The 18544-nt window shown below is 38.2% G+C and overlaps 1 protein-coding gene across 3 annotated transcripts in view; it reads right to left on the bottom strand.

Moving 5' to 3' along the window:
• Slc38a9 (solute carrier family 38 member 9) overlaps positions 1–18544 on the bottom strand; it is a 79107-nt gene that overhangs the window by 20574 nt on the left and 39989 nt on the right. For all 3 annotated transcript variants that reach the window (XM_055603440.1, XM_055603438.1, XM_055603439.1), the window contains exons 8-11: positions 15836–15895; positions 14530–14724; positions 12061–12168; positions 2210–2316 (exon numbers count right to left, since the gene is read on the bottom strand). In XM_055603440.1, coding sequence (XP_055459415.1) covers positions 2210–2316; positions 12061–12168; positions 14530–14724; positions 15836–15895 — 470 coding nt within the window. The remainder of the gene's footprint in view (positions 1–2209; positions 2317–12060; positions 12169–14529; positions 14725–15835; positions 15896–18544) is intronic.

Raw genomic sequence — 18544 nt, 5'->3', positions numbered from 1 at the left:
TGCATAATAAGACCTTGTCTAAAAACAAAAAACAAAACCAAGACTTTGCTAGTAGACTACTTTTTTTTTTTTTTTTTTTTTTTTTAAACTTGGTCGCACATAGCCCATGTTGGTCTTAAACTTACTATATAGTGGCAGATGACCTTGAACTTTTGATCTTCCTGTCTAGCATCTGGGAATTGGAGGAAGGTTAGGCTTTTGATTTCACATTTTAAACTTTTAATGTAGGTATTTATAGCTGTGTTATGTCCCTCTAAATATAGCTTTAGGGACAATTCCGTAAGTTTTGGTATTCTGAGTTTTCATTTTCAGTAACCTTCAAGTATTTTAAAATTGTTCTTGTGACTTCTTCATTGATTCATTGGTTATATAGGAAGATATTGGTTAGCTTTCATATATTTGTATTTTCACTCTGTTCTGGCTAGAGAACATACCTGGTGTACTTTTTCCCCCATTGACTGACACTTGTCTTCTGACCCAGCATGTACCCTATCTTGGCAGGTGTTCTTGTGTATTTGAAAGGAGTATACATTCTGCTACTGAGAAGACTTTATGAACATCAACTAGATGAGGTATGTTCATGAAAGTTTTCATCCTTTCTATACTTGTAATTTTTTGTTTGTTTGTTCTACCAGTTATTAAGGAGGAGGGAAGAAAATTTCCAGTTATAATTGTTGATTTGTCTACTTTCAGTTATTTCATTTATTTTAATTTTAATTACATCTTATTTAGTGGTGTGTGTGTCTGTGTGTGCGCGCGCACGCGCGTGCTCATGTGCATGTGCATGTGAAGGTCAGGACAGAACTTGCTAGGGTCAGTTCTCTCTTTCACCACACGGGTCCCAAGGACTGAACTCAGGTTGACAGCTTTGCCAACGGTGCCATGTTGCAGGCACTCTTCATTTATTTTAAAGTTCTGTCACTGGGTGAATACAGGATTCAGGATTATTACATTTTCTTCTTTTCTTCTTTCCTTCCTTCCTTTCTTTCCAAGAGAATGACTGTATTTCAATGCATAATTTCTGTATGACCTGACATTAAAGCAAACACTTCCTCTGCAATGCATGATGACTTGCTTATAGACTCATTTACAAATAAACTTATGAAAACTAACAGACTTAACATGGAAAGTAAAATTAAAAAAACATAAAAAAGGAACATGAATGAAGAACATTGTAATCTAACAGTATCAACTAGAGAGTACTTTATCAGTAATATTACATTATCAGTAACTAAAAATACATGTACTGTTAACTGATATCTTTATAGCTTTAGCAAATGGCAAGATCTAATTCAAAGATAGGATGTCCTTATTAGGGCAATTACTCAAGTGTAGGTTTTATATGTGTCACCATGGTACTTCCAATCAAATCAGTCCCTAAGGATCACAATGTAATCGCTCCTCCTCGACTCTGCCCCTGTCACTTTTGCTGCTAGTAACACAGGTGCTTTACTTGCTTATAGTATTCTAATGTCTTTATATTTAAAATTCCTTACAGATACTATATAGTTAATTTTATTTTTATTAACAAATCTGGTAATTTTTTCACTGTAGTGCTTGGGCTATTTATATTTAGTAATTATCATTGTGACTGAGCTAAATCTACTTAGATCTAGCATGATTTAGTCACTCCCCCCTTTCTGTTTTTTTGAGACAGGATTTTTCTGGATAACAGCCCCGGGCTATCCTGTAGACCAGGCTAGCCTCAAACTCACTGAGACCTACCTGACTGTACCTCCCGAGATGCTGGGGTTAAAGGTGTGCACCACCATGCCTGGCTAGTTTCTTTTTCACATATATTTTTTGTTCTCTTTTTCTTCTCTTTAGTATCTTAAATTTTTATTTTATTATTGGAGTTTTATGTCTTTATTTTTTATATAGCAGTCTATGGGTCAAATGTGACCCACTGTCTGTTTCTGTAAATAAAGCTCTATTGAGACACAGATGCCATCCAAATTTGTTTATCTACTGTCTGTGGCTGTTTTCATGCCACAACAGCAGGATGGGGTAGTGGTAACAAGAATATATATAAAGCCTAAAATATTTACCATCTAAAATTTTCATGCTCTTAACCACTGATCTATAGTTTAAGCTTAAAAAATAAAATATAGAAATTGCATAATTTTACTCAAAATACAAAGTGCTTCAGATATTGATTGAAATCTATCATTAGGCAATAGCATGGTCAGTTTCTCAGTTAACTACTCACATTATTTTCTTGGTTCTTGTTGTTTTTCAAGAGTGTAATAATACAATTGTGAATAAAGAATGCAAGAGTAAGCACTCCAGTCAGCTGTGGAAACTGAAATCTTATCTCTAGGAGAAAAAGAGACAAAAACAAACAGGTTAAAATGTCAAGTAAAAAGTGAGCATTAGCAGCCATTAAAAGCAGTCCCCTCTTTATTATTATTTTTTTCTCAGGGAATATGAATATTCAAGTGTTTATAAAGTCTCTCAAGGTGAGCATTTTATGTGGGAAAAACACTTAAAATAGAAAGAAAAGGAATTAAGGGATGTGCATTCTGTGACTTTCAGTTATCCCTAGCTGAGATCCCACAATTAAATTTAAATTTAATTTAAATTAAATTTAGGGTCTGTCTATGACACTAAAATCTTCTATTCTTCTAATACCTGAGTTTGTGAGAAAGTTCCTCTAGAAAAAAAAAATCACAGAGAGGAAAAATGCCTATTTATGTTTCTTGGGTGACAAATCTAAAATGGATTTCTTAAAAATATTACTGGATAAGCTAACATATTTTTGCAGTGGGATGCAGTATTTAAAAATTATGCTGTTGAGATTTAATATCAGGACAAATGCTTATGAGTCAAGCAGCATGTCAAGAATGATTTTGCTTTTGCTTTTTCAAAATGCACATAAACAGCTGTATGTTATGTACCCAAGAAAAGAAAGAAAGAAAGAAAATACTGACAGAGTCACATTGGTTATCCCTGGTTTATAGGATTTATTTAAAATTAACCACTTAATTTTCTGTAATAAATAGTTAGTTAAAATATTGTATGACCACAGTTTGGAGGCAGGCAATAAGTAATCGAACAATTAGTTAATGTGGCATTAGGCTACAATTTACTTGGCAACATTGGTAGGTCTAGGCAAAGCATGTGGCAAAGTAGAGAACAATCTACCTCAGAGACAGCATGGTGTACAGAGTGGAACTGTGGAAAAGGCCAATGACTCTTTGCTACACTGTTTTAGGATAGGAAGTGAGATCCACTAAGAATGAATCACCAGCTCTAAACAACATCAGAGGGTAAGGTAAATAAACACACACTGTTTCATTTCTCTTCTTTTTTTGCTTGTTTTTTTTCTCACTGTCTCAGCCTCCTGAGTTCAACACTCAGGTCACAGGTACAAGTCACCATGCCTGGCTTATTGTTTTCTGCCATATTTCCTGTTTACCACCTTTCATCTGTATTTTTATCTCTGGATGCAATTCACCATATATTTCTTAGGCAAATTCTTCCTTTGCTAGCTTTAAGAAAATATTTTTAGTAATCCTTTAAAAACAACTTTCAATAAACTGAGATCACTTCTACTTAACATTCACAAGCCTGACCACAAAAATCACTATTTTAAAAAATGATGACAAAGTCATGTGCAGATGAAATTACTTGCTGACATTTTTAACAGAAAATTAATGATGAACTCTTTACCTAGAATTCAAAGTAAAGCAACTAAGTAGAAAAAAGAAAAAGACCAATCATGATGGTTCATGCCTGTAACCTTAGCACGTGGGGGCCAGGTCTGGGGCCAGCCTCGGCTATTTAGTACATTTCAGATTAGCTTTGGCTAGTGTGAGATCCTGTCTCAAAGGGTTGCCCCGCCCCATCAGCATTTCATTATATACAGTTAGTAACTGGTTAGAAGAAGTTGTAAGAAAACAAATTAAATCCCATCCTCATTAGCATAACAGACATATGTTTGGTCTACGAGTACTTTCATTTTTTGTTTTTTTAATTAATTTTTATTTTTTTATATTAATCACAGGTTATTTACTTTGTATCTCAGCTGTAGCCCCCTTCCTCATTCCCTCCCAATCCCATCCTCTTTCGTTTTTGTTAGACAAATGTGTGTTCGTGTACTTTGAAACACTGCTGTGGAAGTACATTGTTCAGGCCTCCCTTTAAGTGAGAACCTAAGCAAGGAGGGAGGTAGCTGGTGGTTTCTGGCTGCAACCCCTGGGTGTCTGCTGCCCTCTTCCTGTACTAGTCCCTCTCACGCTGGCAGCTACCAGCCAGCCCTGAGCGCTGTAGTGTACAGGGTCTGGGAACACGTGTGTAACCCTAGACTGTTCTAGAGGCAGTATTTGCACTGAGAGTCACAGTGGGCTGGCTGTGGACAGAATTTACTTCTGTCCAATCCACTTCCTTTCCTTCTCTCCCTTCCTACACACCCAGCTATGCCCGGTCCTGCTCCTAATCCCTTTACTCTTTCGAAAGTGCTGCCCCACATTTCTTGCTCTGCTAACACCACTTTGGGGCCTGCTTACAGGAGAACCTAGACAGATCCAGTAGGTGTTGTGAGTGGTCTAAGAAACTGGGCAGTGAGAAGGGATTCGAGCTCTGGGTCCCTTATTACCAAGCTTTCAGTTATCTGGGCCATGTTTATGCTGGATCCTGAGGTTCTGTTTTTGCATTGAGATGAGCTCTCATGTAGCGCAGGCTGGCCTTAAATCCACTATGAACTCGAGAAGGACCTTAACTGCTTGATCCTCCTATACGTACCTCTCTGGGATTAGAGGTGTGTGCCAACAAATTCAGTTTTATGTGGTGCTGAGGATCAAACTCAAGGTCTTTTGCACGCTAGGCAAGCGCCGAATGAAGAATCATAGCCCAGCCCCAAAGGATCTGACAGTGTTTCACTGTTGACTGAGAGTGACTAAAAGGAGGGAAAAGCACCCCTGACCTCATCCTTTTTTTGGGTAACATTTCATCATGACAGCCTCACTATGAATTCTATTTTCAAGCAGAGAACTATAGCACTATTCTTCCTTCTCCCTGCTTGTCTTCTAAGAACATAAAAGCCTATCTTGCAAGTGTGGGAGGAGGAGGAGGAGGAGAAGGTCATAACTGGCCTTTAGAGTTATATTTAGCTTTCAAAAGATGGGCTTTTCAGTCCAGTTCCTAACATTTTCTCAACAACTATTCTTTCAAATGAGCCATTCAAATTCTCATAATTTCCTAAATGAGTCATGTTACTTCAGGCCTTAACTGCGTGGCACATCCCTGGGAATTCTGCAGCTTCTCACTTAGAGATCTCCTTTCTGCCCTTAATAGATTCCTCTGAGATCCCCTCTTTGCCTCCTCTTGTATATACAATCTCCTTGTACTCCAGAATCCCTTGTGTGTCTCTTTTTATTATGATTGTCTTATTATCTCTCAGAGGGCAGTGGGTCATGTTTTATGTAGCACTGTGAGGCATGAAGAAGGAACACTATTTTCAGAACTGAAGTACTCTTGGCCATGGATACGATTAGAATTCTATTTAAATTCTGATCTAAATTCTACTATTTCAGAGTTGAGATCTATTAATTTTACTTTGACTCGTCTCAAAGAAATCACCCTCTGTCTATGATGCCTTGTAAACATGGTCCTTTTCAAATTAAGGCTTTTGCAATTAACTGACAAATATTTTTTGAGCAAAATTTTTAAAAACCTAAGATTTTCAGTGTTATTAAAATATTATTCATGATGTAAAGCATAACCCTAAATGGTTGTTAGTATACACAGAATTACTTTGTGTACTTTGTAACTTTCTAATCCTGAACAATATTCCACCATAGTGATAGATCATACTTTATATACTCAAAGGGACAGACATTGGGTTGCTTTCACTTTTATGGTTATGAATAATGCAGCTATGAACACACACACACACATCACTCTAGGGAGAAATATGGCAAATACGCCTTTTCAAAGAATATAAAATTCATGCTATGTTATTGCACCATAATTAAAGAAGATAAATTCACAAAGAATTTAATGAAGCCATAAACTGCTAGTCATTTTCAAACCACTTAATCTTTTATTTTGAAAACATGCATCAAAGGGATGCAAGCTAGTGCTGGGATGGAGCTGTGGTGCTTGCCAGGCATATGCAAGGCCCAAGACTGATTTTAAACCCTAGGAGGTGGGCACAGGGAGAGGATAATTTTCACCTATACCTGACAAAGTACTCATATTCAGGATATATAAAGAAATATAAGTGAAACATGAAAAATAGAAAACTACTCAGAGAAAAACTTTGCCAAAGCGCAGATCCACGTGTCTAGGGACATATGAAAAGTACTACCTTGCTGGGCATGATGACACAAGCCTGTAATCCCAGCAGTCAGGGGGCTGAGGCAAGAAGATGGCTGGGAGTTTGGGGCTACCTGGGTTGAACGGAGAAACCTTGCCTAAACAATCAAACATACAGAGGTACCACCTTTATTAGCTGTCAGGGAAATGTGACACACACAGATGTATCAGAAAAGTGAGGGGAGAAGGAAAGACATGCGCTGGTGGGGACCCAGAACGTCTACCATCCCTAAACAAATGTTGGGAGAACGAAGTGGGTGCAACCTCTGGCCAAAGCTGTTTGACAGCCTCTCTTAAGCAGCACACAGCATATTCTTTGACCTAGGTTTATACCCAAGAGAAGGCAGCCAGATGTTCTCCCAAGACATAGAAGAATGAAAGAGTACTGCAAAATGAAACTAGTAGCAAAAAGTTAGAGACTACTCAAGTCCTTCCTAAGTGGCAAAAGATAAAACAGACTGTGGCAGACATACATGCAGGGACAATGAACTGATACAGTGCATGCACCAGCATGGAGCAATCTCCAAGGTCAACGATAACGAAAAAAGACGGACCCCAAAGGATATATATATTTATGTTCCACTTCTATGATGTTAAAAAGCAAGCAAAATCAATCTTTGGTATGTCATTCTTACAGGGAGACCCTGACTGGGGAGGACGAGGAGATCCAATCACTGGAGTTTTGATCTGGATGCTGGCCAGGAGTCAGGTACAGTTTACGGAAACTAAATGAAAACATTTCTGCATACGCATATTCTACTTCAATATTAAAGTTCCTAAACAAACAAACAACAATCAAAGGGCAGGGAATATACATAGAAGTAGCTAAAAGTTCTATTTTACTTAGAGATACTCTTAGGTATTAATATTTGGTTAAAACATAGTATGCTCCTAGCAAAACTATTCAATATACATGAGCAGGAAAAAGTTTTGTTTTCTTGTTATATTGGAACAGAATAATGCTTTGAAAATAGCAAGTCAGGGGCTTGGGTGGGGGAGGCTCAGTCAGTAGAGCACTTGCCCTGTAATCATGAAGACTTCAGGTTAGATCCCTGGCAACATGCTTAAAACAAAAACCAACCAACCAACCAACAACAGAAAACAAAACAAAACAAATCAGCACTAGAGAAATGAAGTCAGGAAGATCCTCAGGGCTACCGTCCAAGCCAGGCTAGTCAAACTGAATTCACAAGCTCCTGGTTCATTTGAGACCTTGCCTCAAAAAAAAAAAAAAAAAAGTTTGGAGGTTGATTGAGGAAAAGAGGAAAACACATGATATGCCAACCTTTGGCCTCTTGCTTGTGTGGCACATATACATACTAAACTAGTGTCTAAAGTCTTTTTGAAGTCAAGTCAGTTTCAAAGAACTGTAAGGTTTTACTTTTTTTTTTTTTTTTAATTTTTATATTTTTTGAGATAGGTCTCACTACGTAGCCCAGGCTAACCTCTAACTTGTGACAATCTTTTGGCTCAGCCTCCTGGGTGCCATGATTCCAGACATGAGCCACAGTACCCAGCTCAGAAATGTCATCTTAATTGCAGTTTTGAGAGTACTAATTGTTGAGTTAGCCTGGCGTAGTGGCATATGCCTCTGATCTCGGCACCGTGCAGGTAAAAGCAGGAAGAATAGGATTGAAGGCTACCCTCAAGTACTCAGTGCATTAGGCCAGCCTAGACTACATGAAACCCTACCTGCCCCTGCCTTGGGGGAAAATATCCAACCAACAAAAACTGTTAAACGTTAAACAACACTGGGGATGTGGCTCAGTCACCAGAGCTCGAGCCAAGTGTGAAGAAGGAACTGGATTCCATCCTTAGCACCACACAAACCACACGAGATGGTCGGTGCTTATAATCGACACGGGGAGCAGAAGCGCTAAATAATCATGTTCTTAACTTGGATTGGAAAAAAATATCAAGTTTTTATTTTTATGATTATAACAGAATTCATAGTAAGCCAGGGGATATAGTGTGCTTAATTTCCTTTTATATAAAAATTCTTTTCATTGTCCTGTTTTTCTGGAGAAAAGAAATAACTTTTTCTTTTTTAGCCCCTTAATTATCTAGTTAATACTAGTTCCTCCTCAAATTTTACTTAAGAATTGTAAACTCTCCGCTCTCGAGTTATACAATACATAAAAAAGAAAAAAAAAATGTACTTTTTTCTTTAAAAATGTCCCCTTAGCACCTCTGTTTACCTCTTGCAACTTTCTTTGGCTTTCCACTTGACCTAATTCTTCCATCCTCTGGAACTGTTCCCTAGTTCTTCCTTTATCATGTGTGTCTTTACTTATATTTTAATGGAATTTAGGAGGAAGTAAAATCCTTTGGAACTGAAGTTACAGACAGGTGTGAGCTGCCATGTGGGTGCTGGGAATTGAATCCAGGTCCTTTGGAAGAGCAGACAGTACTCTTAACCACTGAGCCATGTCTCCAGCCCTCAGTGGATTATATTATAGGATTTAAGAAATACAATAGTAATACAGAAGTTTAAAAAACAAAAATAATACTCCTCAGAGAGTAATATTCCAGTTAAAGATGACAGATACATAAATAGAAAATGAGTTTTTGGTATCTGAATTAAAAAACCCAAAACATTTAGAACATTTCTGGATAAATTCCTTTTACTGTAACTTTTGCTACTTTGTGAAACTCAGGAAGCAAATGAATTAGAATAAATTGGGTCCCTAAGATCCCAACTCATTTAAATCAGGAATTCTTAACAGACAGCACAGGTACCTGCATACAAGGCTGAGTACTGATGAGAGCTTTAAAGAAAAGTACCGAGGAGACTGGGGGTGGGTAGTCAGGGATATGAGGAAGGAGGGCGTTCATCCACAGGGAACAGTGAACACCAAAATTCTGAGATAGGAATGCACTTGGCATTTTCATACAAGAGCCAGGAAGCCAGTGTGGCTGGAGTCAGCAAGAGGGAAAGCAGCAGGGGATTAAGTTGGAAAATACAGAGAGTCAGGTCAGACTGGAGCTAAGAACCATCATAAAGACTTGGTGTCTTTCTAAATGAGATGGGAATCATTGAAGAATTCTGTAGGTTCTGGTTTTTGTTTTGTTGTTGTTGTTGTTTTTTTTTATTAAGACAAGGCTTACTGCGTCCTTAAACATAGAAACGACTTAAGCCTGTCCTTAAATTCCAGATCCCTTATGGCATGCACCACCATACTGGCTTGGGTGGTTTTACAAGGATTCCTCTAGCTGCTGGGTGGAGGAGAATATAGGCCAAGTCAGTTAGGAGGGCACTCTGATAATCCAGGCACGAGATTATTAGCCTGACATAGTTCTTTTTGGTGGAGCTGCTAAGAAGTCAGATTATTAACTGTTTTTAGAAATAAAACAAACACTTTGCAGATGTGTTGGGTGTGGACGGAAAACAGTCAAAGACTATACGGTGTTTGAGCGGCTGGAAAAGAGGCTGAGAAAAGAGCAAGTCAAGCAGGTTGGTAGGTAGGGACGAACACTGAAACAAATATTTGATTTTTGGTTTGAGCTTGACATATCCACAGACATTGGAGAGACAGAGAGAGAGAGAGCACAAAAGTTGGGCACATGAGAAGGGGCTTAATGGAGGAGCTGGGTGGGAGAACATACAGGCAATATATAGAACTAGTTGACTGCATGACACTACTTAGGGGATGAAAGCCTTTGAGTAAGTAAGAAAGTAGAATTAATGACTTAAGTAAAGCTTTAACCTTTTCCTCCCCAACTACCGCCTGAGAGCAAGGCTGATGCTATGCCAGGCTTACTAAAAGGCAAAGATTTAGAAATAAGAATACAGGGCAAGTGAGATGCTCATCAGGTAAAGTCACTTGTTGCTAAAAATGACAAACTGAGTTCTATATCCAGTGTACTGGCTGGTTTCATGTCAACTTGACACAAGCTAAGAGAAGAAGTAGCCTCATGGAGACGAGATCCAGTGTAAGGCATTTTCTCAATTAGTGATTGATGGGGGAGGACCCAGCCCATTGTGGGTGGGGCCATCCCTGGGCTGGTGGTCCTGGGTTCTATAAGAAAGCAGGCTGAGCAAGATGAGGAGCAAGACAGTAAGCAGCACCCTTCCATGCTTTGTTTAAGCTTCATTATTCCCTCTTTTACTACAGAAAATTGGACAATGAGAAATGAATGACAACTACTTAGAAATCTACTTAGAAATTTCTTTTCTGTTTCCCAGATATCTATGCATCCTTTCCCTGATTATACATTTTTAGAAATATTTTTATTTTGTTTAATTAGGTATAGCTGTGGTTGTAGGTCCTAGAAATCAAATTTCAGTTCTTTGCAAGAACAACAAATACTCTTCATTGCTGTGTCTTTCTAGCTCTACTAGTTATCTATTTTTAGTGTACTATCATTACTAGAAACTTTCCTCAGTATAGCTTAATAAATAATAGACACAATATTAAAAAACAATACTCTGGACTATTTTTGCCAAACAGTGTAAGAATTCAATACTGCCATTTCAGGCTCCCATCTGCCTTTGGTCTTTTTGAGTCAGGGTCTTTCTATTATGTATCTCTGGCTGTCCTGGAACTCGCAGAGATCGTGCTGCCCCTGTCTCCCCAACACTGGAGTAAAGGAATGTACTACCACACAATGCTGGAGAGAAGTGTGCTCTTCTAAGGCCCAGTTCTTTGGAAACTCAACGCTAATAAACTAATATGTTCTGTGATCAAGTAGCCATAGTAACATCATCAACAATTTCCAATGACCATACACTCAATACAACCTGACTGCCTAGGAAGGTTATAACAAAGACCTAGGGAGACAGCTCCAACTACATATTTCAGGAAGTAAGGCTAGATTCTGAATAGTGCCTTGGGATTCTAGACTGCTTGAGTTGGTGACTGAAGATTAGAAAGAAAGCAGACTCTCTAAACCAACAAAGGATTGATCACTATTTTCTGATCATTAGTTTTCAAGATATTTTTGTGACAGTCATTTTCATCTTTTAATCTTTATTCTCATTTAGTATAACTCATTCATTTACTCATTGTTTTATTAGTGATTTTTATGTCTTATATACTTTAAGTTTAGGTGAAATAAATTGCCACATTATAATCAGGAGAAGGAATGGGACAGGTGAAAAATCCATTTAATAATCATAATCTTAATCCCCGAACCAATAAAATTACAAACAAAAAAATCCATAAAGAGAACAACGATTTTTCTTTTTCTTTTTGAAGACAGAGTCTCTCTGCGCAGCCCTGTCTAGCCTGGAATTCACAATGTAGACCAGCCAGACTCAAAACTCATAGCAATCCTACTTCCTCTGCCTCCTGAGTGCTGGGATTAAAGGAAAAATTTTTTATGAGCAGTATTATTGACATGCATCATAATGTTCTAAGTTTCTGTCATTCTAAGCATATTCCTTAGAGAGGTCTAAAGAATAAGTTTCTTGATTTCTTAAAGTGCACTATAAACTAACTGGACGTTAGGTGTCAAGTCGAAAACAGAGACCTGGTTATCCCTCGTTGCCAGCAATACCAACTATAGTACTGTTTTGTTTTATTCATGTATTTTTGTTTTTCTGAGGCAGCATCTCACTCTATGGGCCAGGCTGGCCTAGAACTCAAGGCAGTCCTTCTATCCCAGCTTCCCAAGTCTGAAACTGGCAGGCGCGATCCACCACATCAACCTTGTATTACCTGTTTAAGACTCACACTTCATAGTAGTTAACTTAAAGAACACATTCTTGTTATTAGTAATGTCTCATTTTGACGAACTCACCTGGTACAAAAAATTCTGTTGGCACAAACCAGTGAAATTCCAGATGGAATCCTAAGCAAATAGCTTTCCAGGTAACAAGGAAAATCAAATAGAGGACAGATACTGTGCCTGTGAGGGAACAAAGAACAAACCCAGAAACCATTTAACATCTTTGTGTATCTTACAGAGGATGTTGTTTTATTTTTTTAAGGTTTTTGACTTATGTATAGAGGTGTCTGTATGTACCATCCCATGGGACTACAGTTGTAGACAGTTATGTTGGTGCTCGGAATTGAACTTAGGACCTCTGAAAGAGAAGCTAGCACTCTTAACCACTGAGCTATCTTTCCAGCCCCCAGACTACTTTAAAAATCTGGAGAGATTATCTTCATTGATTAATCTTATTTTTTAAAAAATAGCTAGATTCTAAAGAATAAAAATTAGCCTTGTGAGTTATCAGAAAATGAAACAAAATTAGGTAGTAAGCCTGAGGAGATGGAGATGAGGAACATCATGAGTCATTCACTGAATGGGAACTGTTTAGTTAACTCAGGGATTCAGTGGAAGCAACAGCAGAAGCCATTACAAAATTGTCCGTTATACAAGAGGGAAAAAAAAACCAAACCCAAAACCAACTTATTTGTTATTGGTTTTGGGAGACATCCAACACACTGGAAAAATCTGCCAAGTTAATTTGAAATGATAAGAAAGTAAAAAAAAAAAAAAAAAAAAAAGCAAATTATTTGAGAGAGGTAAACAAATAAGCTAGAAGCTATTTGAGGCTGTGCCATACAGAATTTTTAGTAGTGTAGAAATTAGAGGATTTTTAAAATCTTTTAATTTAAAACATGTTTTCTGCAGCATTGGGGATCAAGCTCAGGGCCTTGTTGGAATACACAAGGCAAGTGCTCACTCATGAGCTCCAGCTCCAAGTCCAGACTCTTCCTCCTGAGAAAGCAGGTCCAGTCACTATGGAGGACAATCAGACCTGTTTAATGCCCTTCGAGGCTACTGCTGGGAGCAAGTTACAGTTTGTAAGAGGAGGGGGACAGTGCCAAGGAGAAGGACAGCAGCAGAATGACTCTAAAGTCTGGCTGGAAGATCATGAGGTTTCACTGTGCAAACCCTAAGTTCACATGCTTGTGAAAGACTTGTTCCACTGGAAAGTCAGCAGCGAGTCAGGAAACCACAAGTAGCTCTATAAGCTGGACTGTGGGTTTAGGGATTAGCTGATTCAGAGAGATGAAGACAGCAGGCCAGGCTTACATAACATCTCGTTCTCATGTTCATGCTGTCTTCCAGCATCCTGCTCTGAGGGAGATAGTCAGAGACCTAGCCTTCCCCTTTCCTTTCATCTCCTGAGAACCCTGTTACATTTTGGTTTTGTACCTCCTAGTCCCTTGGTATGACAGATAATCTGATTACTGTTTGCTACTAGCTGCCTACTGGGAGAGCTTTAAGGAGGAGGTAAAATCCTATAGACTGAGTCTAACAAGTCTTTCTAATGCCCAGCTCTATCGCTTTAGTTAACAGGATCTGAGCTTTCACTGGAGCTTTTTGTCAACTTAAATAGGGTCAAAACATTCCTTTGGAGATTTCTGTAAAACAGGAGACACATACAGGTCTATTCCTTTAAGGAGGCAACTGCACTAAGAAATCAAAACTGAGGAAGAGCAAAAAGCAGAATAAACCCAAGGAGCTGAGTTAGGGCTGGAGTGGAGCTCAGTAGCAGAGCAGGTTGCTCAGCAGGCACAAGGCCCCATTGTCTTTCTGTTTTTAAAGCATTGGGTTTGATTCCCTGAGACCACATAAATGGATGGATGGATAGATGGATGGATGGATGGATGGATGGATGGATGGATGGATGAATGAATGAGGAAAAAAACTTAGCTACAGGATGATCTCCTAAATTTGAAGTTAAACAGCAATCCTGTGAAATACCTGAGTGCCCGCTCCTTGGTTCTCTCTAAAACCAAGGATGACCTTGAACTTCCACTCCTTCTGCCTCTATCTCCTTAGTGCTAGGATTAGTGGCATGTGTCAACATGCCCGGCTATGTAATACTCTTACACAGTGTGTGTGTGGGACCAAACTCTTTCTTTGGCAAGTCCAGTGTCTTCATACTTTTAAAACAGAGAATTCATATAACAGCAATTTAGATGTCTCTTCAGACTTTAGTCTATTTCCTTTAGTTGTATTCTCATAGGAAGTAAGAGTTGTTCAAGAAGGTTAGATGGGAAACCTAGTAATTCATATCAAGAAAACCAAAACAAAACAAAGGCAAAAGGAACCTAAAATGGTTGTGACCATTTTTCTGTGCCAAACTTTATAAAAAAACAAAACAAAACAAAACAAAAACAAAAAAAAAAGAAAACTAACAGCAACAAAATCACAGGATCAGATGAATGAACAAGTTAAACAGATATGAATAGCCCAGAAGGTAACTCTCTCCCCACACCACTGCTGAAGTTCCACAAAGTAGCTTCTTACCTAGGATATTAAATTTGGAAAAAAACGAAGGGGATCTGAAGTTGAGCAGGGGCAAGAGCAGCCCTATGAGGTAGAAGGGCACCGTCTTGGACTTATCCCACCACTTCTCAAACTGCTGCAGTTCTGTGGTATTGCTGTAGAACATCATGGAGCTGTTGTCAGGATGGCCACCACTCCCAGTGCTTGGACAAATTACTGCAAAAGTTAAGTAGGTCCCATGTTAGAGATGAGATCACATAAGCTGCAGAATCTCTGTGACCAGGGACTGGCACCTGCTTAGCTGTTGGCACAAATGCACTTGCCCTTCTGGAAAGGGGTTAAAAAGTACAAACAGCAGGACTTTTCTCTCAAAAATTTATTAAATTTATTATTTGTGTGTGTGTGTTTCTGCATGTTCATCGCAGACCATGTGCAGAGGCCAGAGGGCAACTTGGCAGAGTCAGTTCTCTCCTTCCACCACATAGGTCTTGGGACTGAACTTATGTCATCAGGCTTGGGGGCATGTACCTTTACTTACTGAGATATTTCACTGGCCCCTTTTTCTTTCTTTCTTTTCTTTCTTTCTTTCTTTCTTTCTTTCTTTCTTTCTTTCTTTCTTTCTTTCTTTCTTTTAAGAACAACAACAAAACCCAACCAAACAACAAAACAAAACACCTATGCGTTAGGAGATTAGCAGAAATCCCTGATCACTAGTTAAAAAAAAAAAAAAAAAAAAAAAACTACAGAATTTGGAGTTTAATAATCCAAAATAATTCCTCCGTTTACCCCACTTACAGGAGCCTAAGAGTCTAGACAACACTTTGAGAACTGGAAGTCTGGAGGATATGTTTATCTTCTTTTTGCCCCCTTCCTATCTTCTCTCTCTCAGCATTTATTTATTTATTTTTCTTACTTATTGTAAATATTTGGAAGTCAGAGGACAACTTGAAGAGTTCCTTATTCAACCTCATGGGTCTGTGGGGGTCAGACTCAGGTTGACAGGCTTGTTGCCTTTGAGCCAGCTCACCAGTCTTTTTTTTAATGCTGTTTTTTAGTCTTTATCCTTTTATGATGCTGAGATTCAAACCCAGTGCTTCCCACATGTCAGGCAGGTGTACTACCATCGAATCACACTCAAACATATAAGATCTATTCTGAAACATAAAACCAATAATTTAACATACTGCTAATAATTTAACAGTGAGTCAGTAACATAACATTTTTTCCCCTAGCCCGTTACCTAAAATGGGGCAGTGCATACTATTTTTAAATCCTTTTGGGAGCAGAATTGGGGACAGGGAAACAAACTGAATTCCAAACGACATACCAGGGTTGCTATTATTGGTTCTCAGTACAGCTTCTGTGTCATTAATGTGATGAACAAAATCTAAAAGTTAAAGATAAACACATAGTTAAAAAAGGAATGAACCATGCCAAATCTCATCACCATCTAAAGTCTTTTGTTTATAAAAGTAGTTATTTGCTATATATAATATTGAGTACAAACTATTTCATAGTTACATAGTTTCACTTTTAGTTTTCTTTGCCTATCAGAAAGAAATGTCATTTGCCTCACAGTCCCATGTGGAAAAATTTTACATAATTTTACATAAGGTTAAAAAAAAACAAAAAAAAACCTACTCACAAGGCTGAATTAATGGAAGTTAAAAAGTATGGAAGGAAGATAATGTGTATAATGTTTTCCTACTTACATTAACTTACTGAAGTACAGCTATATTTTATGTAAAGTTCTCAGGTATGCCCAAAGGGAAGCAGACCACGACACATGACTAAGCCTATTTGGAAAACTACTTGACGTTCTCAGAAGGTACTGAACATAGGTTTAGAGCTAAGGCTGTATAGTAGTTATCGTGCCTGTGAGAGCTGCTGAGTGAGACTGGAGGATAGAGGTGTGTGCAGACGCCGGAGCATCCGTACCATCCTACAGTGAAGGTGGACATGGGTAAGCCGTGTGCTGGGTCTGCTGCTCTTGTTTGCTTTCAAACAAGGCCATGCTTTATGCCAAAAGGGGTGGGGAAAGAAAGTGAAAAAGAGAAGAAAAGGAAAGAAAAATAATATCTGAATTAGAGTAGTGAGGGGCATATCATGGCTCATGTTTTCTCAATGGATATAGTATTAGCAATGAGAAAAATTCATTCCTGCAGGGAGGAAAAAACTTACTTTAAGAGAACATGTTGTAGAGATACACAGTTTATAAGAGGTTTATCTGTGATATTAAAATTTCTTTGGAGGGCCTGAGAGATGGCTCAGAGGTTGAGAGCACTGGCTGTTCTTCCAAAGGTCCTGAGTTCAATTCCCAGCAACCACATGGTGGCTCATAACCATTTGTAATGAGATGCAGGCAGAATACTGTATAAATAATAAATATTTAAAAAAAATTCATTGGAGGGTCAATTGGAATAAAATATCCTCAAAGGGCAATGATTTCTTAAAAAGTGGGGGAGTTAGAAAACCCTATTACAGACTATTCTAGTACAGTAGAATGTTGGCAGCCATTAAAACTAAGTGAAAGGAACATGTGGATTCCTTGTATTGTTTTGTTTATTTTGTATACATTTGAATTTTTATAATAAAAAGTATGCATTATATAATAATGAATTGAAAGTACATTTATAAAACCAAATTAAGATATCAAGGAAAAAGTATTTCTAAAGTATGTAAGACTTTTACCAAAAAAAATTTAAAAGACATTAAACAGAAACTTAAACTATGCTATGATCATAGAAAAGAACACCCAGTATAGCACAATTATTTATTTTTCTTCCTCTTCCTCCCACTCCTCCTCCTTCTTCTTTTGGTTTTTTGAGACAGGGTTTCTTTGTGTAGCCTTGGTTGTCTTGGACTGGCTTTGTACACCAGACTGGCCTTGAACTCACAGAGATCTGCCTGCCTCTGCCTTCCCAAGTGCTGGATAACAGGCATGGGCCACTGCTCCCGGCTCTAGTGCAATTATTTTTAACTCCAAACCAATAGCCTAATGATACTAATTATATGTTGACTGAAAAAGTCAATGCAATTTCAACCGATTTAATTGTATTGTTCTAGAATTTGACAAGTTGCCTGATTCTAAAATGAATATAAAAGACTTATGAACCAAAAAAAAAAAAACTTATAAACACTAAAAAGAAAAAAAAAAAAAAAAAAAAACAAAACCCTAAACAAATTTGAAAGAAAGATTAAAAAAAAACCCCTGAAGACGCACCACATAAAAGTGAATACAAACTATTAAGATGTTTACAACACGATGGTGGATATGTGGTTAGTATATAATCAGTTTGAGCTCCGAAACCTAAGTGGTAGAAGGGAAGAACCTATTTCCACAGGTTCTCTTCTGACTGTACATGTGTGTCCTGACATGTTATAGACAGCACTTGGGTTGAGTTTTTAATACCCTCCTTCCGAGTTCAGAGCTGATTTGAACAGGTAACGGTTCTGTGGCATGTAAATAATATACCATTTACAATTCTCTATTCTACTGTTTTCTACTCTTAGCTCCTAGTGTTTCAGTGAGTAAAGTTGTTTACTGTTAAAACATCAAACTCTTCAACAACCAAGACCAGTGGATTTCATAAACTCTTCTGTTACAGTACTAAAATTTTGAAGACATGATAATAATTAGAGCTTTTGAAGGAGTATTGCTCATTAAAGGTTAATGTAGCGGGGGAGGTCATTCAGCATGGGGGCTACTGCTGCTGTTTTGCTGAAGGACATGATGGGCATAACTTCTACATAAATAAGCTCATGCTCATGAAATAGCGCTCACATCAGCTTTGGCCAGAGAACCTTCTTTTTCAGTGGTCAGTGCTGACTGCAGAGACTCATAACTGGCCAAAGAACTGAGAATAAGTGACTGTTGAATGCCCAGTCAACAACTTAACACCCTCTCCAGGCTCAGGGAATATCCTGGAAGAGGAACACAAAAACCCTGAGGAGATAGTGGAAGTTGGGCAGATGGCAAGCTGACTTCCGGTAGGACAGTCTTTGCACCCATGGACTCCCGGCGGTTGTGACTATC

This window comes from Psammomys obesus, unplaced genomic scaffold, assembly GCF_907164565.1.
Source record: "Psammomys obesus unplaced genomic scaffold, mPsaObe1.curated_primary_1811, whole genome shotgun sequence".
In the NCBI taxonomy this organism is placed as follows: domain Eukaryota; kingdom Metazoa; phylum Chordata; class Mammalia; order Rodentia; family Muridae; genus Psammomys; species Psammomys obesus.
Note: the sequence above shows the minus strand (reverse complement) of the source record. Positions and strands in the feature narration are given on the sequence as shown.